The following is a 10447-nucleotide window of genomic DNA, read 5'->3' as shown; positions in this document are numbered from 1 at the left end:
AGAGGAAGACACACCTTTTTCAGCAGTCAGATAAAAGTGGTTGTTTGAATACATAACAAAAGCAAATGGAGTGTTTATGTTTATTCAGTAGGAACCATTGGAGCTGAGAGCCACAGACAGAGGAGGGAAAGTGTTGAGAGACGGATTAACACACTCTTGGTTTGGTCTTTTCATTGGGTCTGCCATCAAAAGATAAATATTGAATAACACCGGCCCTTTAATTACCTACAAGACTGCCTTTACCATCACAGATATTTATGCAAATGTCTCTGCCCCAAACTGTCAATGCTGCAGATCTGTGATCTGTGTGGTTTTCTGGAGAATCCAGACTGTAAAATGGAGACTCTGAGGTAAGACACAATTTTTTAGTGATGTTAATATGATGTGAGGGTTGTGTTGAAACTAAACTGCTGATATTACACTGGTCGACACTTGAGCTAAGAAGAAATTCCCTCATTGCCTTAACTCAGGAACAGGAGGGGAGGTTGTGGCCATGTTTCCTGCAACTTGATTGGTTAGCGGAAACAAGTGCAATGCTAGTTTAGATGTGTTTGGCTGCACAACATGAGTTTGAATAGATGGAGCCACTGGTGGAGGTGGCAGATTCGAGAGGTGAGAGCATGTTGTCATTAATGTTGATGAGAGCTCTTTTTCACTTTTTGTATTTCACTGTTTTAAACCTGCATCCTGTTGGTTCAGGTGTTGGAGTTTCCATTTTCTAACCTTCTACATTCTAAACCTTCTTCAGCTCTGAACAGAAACAATGGAGCAGGAACGTTGTCTTCTAAAGGCACATGTTTCATTCTTTATTCAGACTGAGCTCCTGCAGTTTGTCAGAGACCAGCTGTGCTTCTCTGGCCTCAGCTCTGAAGTCCAACCCCTCCTATCTGAGAAAGCTGGACCTGTGGGGAAACAACCTGCAGGATTCAGACCTGAAGGAGCTGTGTGATCTTGTGGAGAGTCCAGACTGTCGACTGGAGACTCTGAGGTCAGTAGAGGGTTGGAGTCAGCCAATGCTGCTTGGTTAGTTTCAGAGCAAAGGTCCAGATTCCTGTGATCTTCCAACCTTCTCAGTGAGAGGAGAATGATGACGGAGTTGATGTGAAGACGACCGTTGTTGTTGTGTCCATTTTCCACAGAAAATAAAGCTGGATTATAAGAGTAGAGACAGTGGTCCTCATTCATCAAACTGTGGAATCTGATCTGTTTATCTGTCATTTGTTTCATGCAGATATGTTTAGTGACAGCCTCCACCTGTTCTCTGTCTTCTTCCCTCAACAGGTGGAAGTGATGAGCTGTATCCTGAAGATCCAGAGAGGCTGAAGCAACAGCTTGTTACTGGGAGGTCGAGTAGAGAGGAGATGATGAATCATGACAGAAGTCATTTCACTGCACTTTTCATGTAGAGCAGATATAGACTGTGCCTGTTCATAACGTCCATCTGAAGTGAATCTGAAGCTTCAGCAGAGTTAGAAAACCAGCGTTTCAGTTTCAAAGATTTTTTTACTTTAACTTTGGAAGATTTGTTGAACCCTCATGTTGTCTTCAGCCTTTGAATGTATTATTGTACATGAGGAACACATTGTTTCTATATCTTCCATTAAATTAGCATTAGTGAGGAATAATTATAAAGACTAAGAACTCTTTCAGTGTGTTTAGGGGCGTGTGAATGTTGATATAAGATTAGATGTTGATATTGATTTAATTAATCACTTATTACCTATACTTTACAGATGGGTGATAATTTAATAGAAAACAGTATGACAGTGCCTCCATACTTTTCTTAGGGCACAAGGGGTCACTGAATGGTTTAATGAGTTTGAAAATGATGTGAATCATATGGTATAACCTTCACAGTCCAGATCTCAACCCAGCTGAACACATATGGAAGATTTTGGACTGTTTGACAGTGCTCTCCACCACCACCAATCAAAACTCTGAATAAGGGAATATCTTTTGGAAGAATGATGTTCAATCCCTCCTGGTGAGACCTGGTGTCCCAAGACCTCACTAAGACACTGGTCTTTCCTTTAATTTGTCACCTATCTGTACTTACTATTCCTTACTGCTTTATCTTTGGTGTTTAGTTCTGATGTTTTATAGCAGAATAATTAACATATGTAAATTCATATTTCACAGCATTTATTATACACTCTTCTGTTCTTATTGCACTCCAACCTTTCTTAAACTGTACACTGTATTTCTGAGTAATACTGTTTCTGATATATGTGTGTGTGTGTGTGTGTGTATTGTATTTTTATTTAATTCTACTTTAGTACATACAGTATATAGTGTATTTTATAATATACAGTTCTGCAGATCTGCAGCTCTGCAGTTGTGGTTTTAATTGTAATTCTCTTGTTATCCACAGATTGCAGTAACATTACTATTTCACTCTCAAGTCAATAAAGTCTGTGTCTATCTACATATCTGTCTTTATCCTTATCTTTTGTATGCAGCCTCAGAGGTAAAATCTGACCCCTGAGTTTTTATCAGCTTTTTTTCTCGTCAGCTGGGCAGTCAGGAAACTGCTGTTATCGTCTGCAGGTCTGTATTTCCATCATGAACACTGGTTTTTTGTTGAGTGACTTTATGAAATGCCACACTACCTGCACTGTTTACGCTCTTACATACCAATACATGTCTACACCCCACTGTATCTGCCCAATGGTGTGTACATACACTGCTGTCTTTACTGTACATATCTGACTATGGTGTATACACACAGTATTTGGAGGGTTATTTTTAAAATGTATTTCTCTACAGTTTACAGAATACATACCCGTAAATGCAATTTGCAAAGTTAGAGTAAAGTAAGTAATGTGTCATTACATTATTATGTAACACTGCTTCAGACTTTACAGGTTGTGGTTCAGAGTCAGTGTCAGTATAAAACCAAGTGAGTCCCTTCGCTGGCTCCTGGTGTTTGATGACACCTAGTGGTCATGGAGAGAACAGGCTCAGATTGTTGTAGGTGTCTGGCAACATTATGGACAGGATTCCTACAGACAGAGCTTTTTTATTAGAGAGTGAGATCCTTTTTGTTTAACCATAAACATCAGTATATACCAGACTCCACTGATACAAACAGGAATTTTACCTCACAGAACAAGGGAGCTGTTTGAATACCTCTACCTCGATCAGTTCTTTGCCTAATATTATGTAGGTTTCCATTTCCTGACAGTGGTTTTATTGTTGTGGCTGGTCAGTGTTTCAGTCTTTAGCAGCAGTGCAGGTTTTATCTCTTTCATTTAGTCAATGCAGCTAAAAATATCAGGATTTGTTTTCCCTCCTCAGAAGAAGCCATTTGCTGCCGTTAATCCTTCTTCAGTATGAAGAACAACTCTCCACAGAACTGAAAAGAGAACTCATCACATGATGTAAGTTTTTTTTTTTTTTTTGGTTTGTTTGTTTTATCCTCATTTTTCTTCCTCCAGAGTCGAGTGTTTCTGTGTCAGAGCTGTACGTCTGTTCGCTGTCAGTCACTGGAGACTCACACAGGAAGTGAAATATTCTGGCAAAAGATGAAACATTCAGCTCTGCAGGAACAACTTACCAAACTTTTCCAAGGTAAAGAAGACGGAGAGGTGTTTCACTGTTTCAGGGATTAAGAAACCAAAGTGTCTCTGCAGTTCCACAAACTGCCACTAGATGGTGTCTCTAAAGGATTATTGGCTCTATAGACGTCCATTAAAAAGTGCCAAGACGTGCTCTAAATGTCTGATTTTACCTCCTCTAATGTATGTAGAAGAATGACTGTTACAGGGAGACTGTAATAGGGAGAATTTCTAAAGGACTTGAGCCACGACCCGTCCTGACTCTCTGCAGACCTATTTAAATATCAAACAGAAATTTGTAAAACTGTTGCTGTAACATCGTTCCCAGTCACTTAGATTCATATTTTAATAATGTGTTTGAGCTTGTTGGAGACGATATGTGTGTTTTGTGTCGATCTTGTGGTAGCAGGGTGTCTCTTTGAGCCCCAGCAGGTGTTGATGTCTTCGGTTTCGGCGGTGCAGGCAGCAGTAAAGTGTGAATGGGGTCTGGAGGTGTTTTCACACTTGGACTCACTGCAGAGGTTTTTTTTTTATTTTCCCCTTGACCTGAGGCTGTTTGTTCCTGAGAGAGTTTGGTTCGTTGAAGTGTGAAAAGGTGATAACACGTCCTGCTGTCATCCACATCTCAGAAAAATAAGAACAACGAGAAGTTTGCTTTTTCCACCTCACAGGAATAAAAGGAGTCTGTCTGCTATTAAAATAAAATGTGGAGCACTGTGCAGCTGTGGCAGAGGAACACTGTGAGCTCTCTGAGTTTGGTATAAGAAGAATAATGAGACAAATTAGAATATTGGCTTCCAGCAGCTTCAGTGCAAAAATGCTTGTGTCAGTGTTGGACTTCAGAGGAAACATCAAATAAATCAGCAGTTCATCCACCTTTTACAGCAGCACACTCACCCTCTCTCTCCTCAGTCTGCAGCTGCCGAACCTTCTCCTTTCAGATGTTTTTTGGGGGGAGGAGCATTTTCTTCTCCCTTTCTCCCCCTCAGAGCAAATCCTCCATTTATCCTCCTCCCTCTCTCTCCCTCTCTTTCTCTCTCTCTGGTGTTTTCCGCCGGTTCAGGAGGAATTCCACTCAGTTTCTCTTCTCTCTGCTGTGACTCGCGGCTGTTGAGGATGGACGCTCGGATCTTCACCCTGCACGTCCTGACGCTCTGCTGCCTCATCCACGGTAGGTTTAACACACACATTAACACACACACACCTCCTCTTTGCCTGTCCAGTGGTTTAGTTAGTTTTCTTTCTCTTGTTAACTCAATGAGCAGCAGAAATGGATAAGAATAATGATAATCAGTCCGTTTTCATGCAGCAGGTTAAAAAACCTTTGTGCAGAAATGGGAAATACAGCAAATTAATAGATGCAAAGGTTTAAGACAACCATTAAAAGGTCAAAAATTATTCAGGAGAGATTATTTCCAAAGCAAACTGTGACCAAAAGTCACAAGATGCAAATGTCACAGTCACGTTTTGATGGAACTAGGTTGAAATAATTTAAAAGGAAAGGTTATTAAATAAAAAAGTCTAAAGCTGCACTTAAACCTGTGCTGCTTTAAAGAGCTGCTTTATAAAGATGAGAGGTTTCTGAATGTCTCTTGTCTATCGCACAAAATGGACAAAATAACATGAACACAGCACGACAGTCTGTATCCCTGAATTATGATCGCTCTGCAGTTGGATCAGCATCTCTCTGCAACACATCAACACAGACTGAACTCAGGAAGAAGATATAATGAGATGAGGTCTTTAAAAAGCTCCAGTCGAAGCTCAGAAAATGTGTGGAACTCATGATGGAACTCTGACATTTCTGTTTGTTTCATGTGTTAATGTGAGAAAGGCTCCAGCCTCCTTCACCGGACCCTTCATGTACGTCATTTATTCCTGATCCCATTCCACTTCGTCACATTTTTGTTAGGAGACGTCAACTTTTGCATGAAAACTCAATTTGTTTTGTTTCAGATTTCCTCTAAGATGGATGGAAACACATATAAAGATGCGCAAGAAACAAAACACGATTCATTTTAAAATAGCCAAGCATACAGTCACCCGTTCAACAGAAAGACACAAAGGATGAAAAGACGACAGAACATTGAAAGCTAAAGGCAAATTTGGACTTTGGAAGTTGTTCGTAGCTGTACGTAGCCAGCAGGGCAGCGCTGCTTCTTCATCCTCAGATGACGAACTGAAGTCAGACTGGACGCATCAACATTTCAAGATAGCAAAAACTTACATATAGCACCTTTAAATCTTACATTACGCAGACAAATTTACAGACAAGCGAAAATCTACAGGACGTGACTGACACAGTGTCCATTACAATTGTCCTTTGCATTGTAACCTGCTTGTGTACATGACTACAGTGAGTACAGAAGGCCAGAATTGATCAGGAAGTCACTCTGCGTCAGTAAATCTAACACAGGACAGTTTGGGGTAATAACTGTCTCATCTCTTTTCCAAATCAGTGGCCTAGATAATTGGTTTAAACTAGAGATTTATGTAAAACCTGTGAGACAGTGACGACCTGATCTGTGCAGGGAAGAGTCGTTATAACTGGTCTAAACCCAGGTTTTTCTTTACATGTACAGATAAGTGTTGGTCGTCATGTCAAGGATTTGAAGCATGAGCCTTTTTTCTTGGATGACTTGTTGACTTTGCGCTGGAGGTTTTTTGGATGTGACTGTGTGTGTTGCTGCTCACTGTCCCTACTGTCTGGAGGGACATTTTGTAACCTGCTGCTTTGGTTTTACTGCTCACCACCATCTGTGTCTGATACTGAGGCCAGAATATCCAGAATTAGGGAATGAGGCCTGGTGGAGCTGAGGCTGAGCTACTCAACCAAACATGCTCCAAAACCCCATAACACTCATAATTACCCTTCAAATCCGTTAACTGGAACAGCAGAGTTCATCTGAGCGTCCAGCAGTTGGAGGGTTTTCCTCGGAGGCAGCATCTGACGGCTGTTAGACGAGCTGCTCCTGTTAAGGAGAGAACATTTTCTTTCTGGCCGAGAAGATTGACACCACTGTCATGTCTGTCTGTTAAATATGAGCAGCTGGTTAGCTTAGCTTAGCATAAAGACTGGAAACAGGGGGACTAAATCCACCTTTTTGTCTAATACAATGTGGTTTTTGAAAGCACAACACAACCTTTGTGTTCTATTATCTTGTTTGTCCGTGTAACAGTTTTTACAGAGCATGCACAAAAGCACACCTTGCAATAAAAAAGCAGAATGTGAACTAAATAATGAGGCATTTTAAGGAGGCACATAACAGCAATGAATGTTTAAGAACTGAGAGTGTGAAAGGTTCACACACACAGACTCGGTGCAACATTATATCCAGGCTTAAAGGAAGAAATTTATTTCAGACCTTTGTTATTGTTTCATTCGAGTCATTACCTGTGTTCACCCTCATTTTCTGGTTTTTAGTGTCTGATTGACACTAATTAACTCCCACCTGTTGTTCTAATCACCCAATCAGGACACAGCCCTGAGTGAGAGTTCATCTTTAGATTTGCCTGCGTAGTTCCCCGCTGTCTGTTTTGTGTCTGGAAGTTGAATTCAAACCTCACTCTGTTAAAGGGTTATCTTTTGGCTTTTTTCCAATTTGAGTCAAACTTTCTCTGATGGAACAAAATATAAGATAAAAACCCAGATCATCAGTCAGGTGAAGCTCAGAGCTGATATATGCTGTAAGTGTTTCAGCCCTGAGGTCGTATCTGTCTGTGGACGTAGACATCTGGAGTCTGATCACCGTCCTGCAGGCTTCAGACTGCAGATTATTCTTGTTTGCTCTGAATCAACGTGTTTTCTTAGAAAAAGAAGCACATGATACAACTTTAAACAGACATGACTGCTTTGTTTCACAGTGTTGATATTTTCTATAAATAGTCAGATTTTACTATGAACACTCAGGAATATTAAAGCTTAAAGTCAGACGTCTTATTATCTCCTCTGCTAAGAAGCAAACAAACAGACACTTCACACATCAGAGTCCAAACTAAAGGAGTGTGCTTCTTACATCACCTCCTTTAAAAGGATTAAACTCAAGATTTTAACTTTTATTTTCACCAACCGTCGGCTTTGCGTCGCTCAGCTGCACAGAGCAAAATGTTTTCAGTTTAACAAAGGGAATCAGGGACAAAACCAAAGCTGCTGTTTGCAGAGGATGGTCAGACAGATGTGGACACAGCAGATAAACTCAGTCAGACAGTTTGAGAAGGTTTTCTGTGTCACCAACGTGAACTGACTTTGCTCAGAGCTTCACTGGTTTTTAATATTTTGTAGGCTCCATATCTGACAGTGTTTCAACCTGTGCATTTCATATAGGAATCATTCTACTCCCTTTGAATAAACAAAAGTTACAGATTTGAATAAAAACGTAATTAAATTTAATTAATAAAACTTGTGGAATTTCATTTTCAGGAAATTTCCTTTCAGGTTTTAGGATTAGTTATCAACTGATCAGCCACAGTGTAGGTCGCCCTCGTGCTGCCAAAACAGCTCTGACCCGTCAAGACCTCTGGGGGTTTCCTGTGGTGTCTGGCACCAGGACATTGGATCTGGCTTGTTCTGGCAAAACACAAAAATCTAAATAAAAATCTAATTCCTAAAACTGTTTTTCTTCTACAAAAACACCTGAGTGCTCACATGAAACCAGCGGATCAACGTGTAGAGCGACACTAAAAGGGGACATGAATTCATGTCCTCAGTATTTCAAACGTCCTGACAGTGACCCTGAACACGGGGACAGGACTGACAAGTTGAGGGCTGTCGTTACTCTCCCCCTCCTCCCCCCTCAGTCAGCCGGGGCCTCGCCCAGCTCCTGTCAATCATCCTGACGAGCCGTCATCCCCGCTGAGGCTGATGTAACCGGTGTCCGTGAAGCCTTTTGAGGCCCTGTGTGACTCTGGGCCGTCTGAGATGAAAGGTGACAATCATGAGAGAAATCTTTGATCGTCGAGTTCCAGATCTCACATGTCCAACAAAGGATAGAGTCCAGAGGCTTCCAGCATGAAATAATAATCTAACATACACACAAGGCAGAGCGTTTGTGCGCTGGTTCACTGGTGATGTATGATGTACCGCACGTCCATCTGACACCAAGGTTTTATTGTTATTTATTATCAGTGCAGTGTCGTCCAAACGCACCTTCACTCCTCTGTTTGTTCCTGCTTCCTTCAGTTATTGTTGGAAACACACTAAGAAAACTGTCCCATCTTCAAATCCCTCATTAATGGAGCCTAGACCTTTTCTTCATGACTCCATGAACGAGATTTTCTCATTAAATGTGTCTCTGTCACAGAGTCTATGACTGAAGCTGGAGCAGCAGAGAGAGTTCACAGTTTATATCCAGAGACTCGCTGACATTACAAACAACAACGTTTCTCACTGTGAAGCAGAAGAGAGACGAGGCACGTTCACCGAACACCAACCATGGTTTTGGTATTTAGCCGAGTTCAGGCTGAAAATAGAATCTAATAGAAGCTGTTCTGTGTTGGTGTGCAGGCTCTCTGCAGGGTGCGTATCAGCGACGTCTCTACAAGGAGCTGATGAGGAACTACAACCCGTTAGAGCGACCGGTCAACAACGACTCCCACAGCCTCACGGTCCACTTCAGCTTCAGCCTGCTGCAGATCATGGACGTGGTGAGAACACACACTCACACACAAGCAGTGCACGTCGTGTGTTTAATCTACATTTGATTTGATTAGGGAAATGATTCAAAGAGTTTCCTGCTGCTGGTGGAGTCATGATGATTTCTGGAGTGAATGAAAAAAAAAACACAAACCAGGATCTGTCGATGCAGCAGAGTCAAAGATATCTACCCACAATGCAGCTTCACCAGCAACAGTCGCAGCCTGGAGATGATGAGGAGCTACAGAGGTGAAGGTTGAAACTAATGTTTATTTTCATTATCAGTTGTTATGTTTCTGAAATGTGGCGAGTGCCTGAGACCAGACGCCCAAAGATTTATTGTCTCATTTAAGGAGCTGAAACCAGACGATATCTGACCTTCACTGTTCTTGTTTTTAAAAATCAAGTGAACAGTTGTTAAATTAGCTGCAGTCGATCCTGAATCTCTGCAGCCAATGTCGAGCGTCTGCAGACTGCTCAGGATCGTTTCTCTGATCAGACGCTGCAGGATCGACGCTCATTACCGACCTCAGTGATGAACTCCACCGCTGTGTAGTCAGACATAAACACACACACATCAAGATGCACAACGTGAACTAAACAAACACAAGTCGCTCATTTGTAACTCGCACACATCTCACACCCACAAAACACTCACTCTGCCTCCTGCCAGGGACTGACAGCAGGAGACAACCCTCATCTTCACACACACAGCGTGTGACCACACACACACACACACACACACACACAGCCCATCATTAGACAGGTCAGAGTCCTGGGTGCAGCAGTTTTCACTCTGTGTCAGGGTCTTGTTTTGGTTCTTGTTTATAGAGACTGACAACACGCTGTTTACCCTCTGTGTGTGTGTGTGTGTGTGTGTGTGTGTGTGTGTGTGTGTGTGTGTGTGTGTGTGTGTGTGTGTGTGTGTGTTCTGTCCCCTCAGAGAATTTTAGGATAGCAACACACCAACCCAGAAAACTGATGGAGTCAGAGGTGACAATAAAATGATGATATCTGGCTTCACTAAACCGAACAACAATGAGACTACAGAGGTTGTCGGGGACGTTAACATGAAAACCCATCTACTCACCAGTCCACCTTTACAGCCTCGTTGTGTTTCTACTCACGCTCTTTCAAACTCTCACTAACTTTCTAAGAAGAAAGGCTTTTGTAGAAGAGCTCAGAGCTAAATGAAATGACCAGTTGGAAGCTTAGTGGTGGAGACGTTGACGTCATGTGACATTGGTTTATAGCCTAA

At 41.8% G+C, this 10447-nt stretch overlaps 2 protein-coding genes across 3 annotated transcripts in view; both read left to right on the top strand.

Annotated features, from left to right (window-relative positions):
* Positions 1 to 270: 270 nt before the first annotated feature.
* On the top strand, positions 271 to 2427 carry LOC108889674 (ribonuclease inhibitor). 2 transcript variants are annotated; one of them, XM_051067370.1, is made up of 3 exons: positions 271 to 350; positions 815 to 988; positions 1282 to 2427. In XM_051067370.1, the coding sequence occupies exons 1-3, from the start codon at positions 286 to 288 to the stop codon at positions 1289 to 1291; spliced, it is 249 nt and encodes an 82-aa protein (XP_050923327.1). In that variant the 5' UTR covers positions 271 to 285; the 3' UTR covers positions 1292 to 2427. The 2 variants fall into 2 exon arrangements, 1 of the variants encoding a protein (XP_050923327.1); XR_001962022.2 differs by having other exon boundaries at positions 292 to 350; positions 749 to 988.
* A 2198-nt stretch (positions 2428 to 4625) lies between these two features.
* Positions 4626 to 10447, top strand: part of LOC108889675 (neuronal acetylcholine receptor subunit alpha-7) — a 28935-nt gene continuing 23113 nt past the window's right edge. The window contains exons 1-2 of the mRNA XM_018686267.2: positions 4626 to 4728; positions 9061 to 9200. Coding sequence (XP_018541783.1) covers positions 4674 to 4728; positions 9061 to 9200 — 195 coding nt within the window. The 5' untranslated portion in view covers positions 4626 to 4673. The remainder of the gene's footprint in view (positions 4729 to 9060; positions 9201 to 10447) is intronic.

The sequence above is a fragment of the Lates calcarifer genome, unplaced genomic scaffold (assembly GCF_001640805.2).
Source record: "Lates calcarifer isolate ASB-BC8 unplaced genomic scaffold, TLL_Latcal_v3 _unitig_1606_quiver_980, whole genome shotgun sequence".
Lineage (NCBI taxonomy): Eukaryota > Metazoa > Chordata > Actinopteri > Centropomidae > Lates > Lates calcarifer.
This window is presented reverse-complemented; position numbering and strand designations above follow the sequence as displayed.

Coding starts and splice junctions, on each gene's coding strand:
- LOC108889674 (XM_051067370.1), top strand. CDS start 286: ATGCTGCAGATCTGTGATCTGTGTGGTTTTCTGGAGAATCCAGACTGT. Junction 351..814: donor TGTAAAATGGAGACTCTGAG/GTAAGACACAAT, acceptor TTCTTTATTCAG/ACTGAGCTCCTGCAGTTTGT.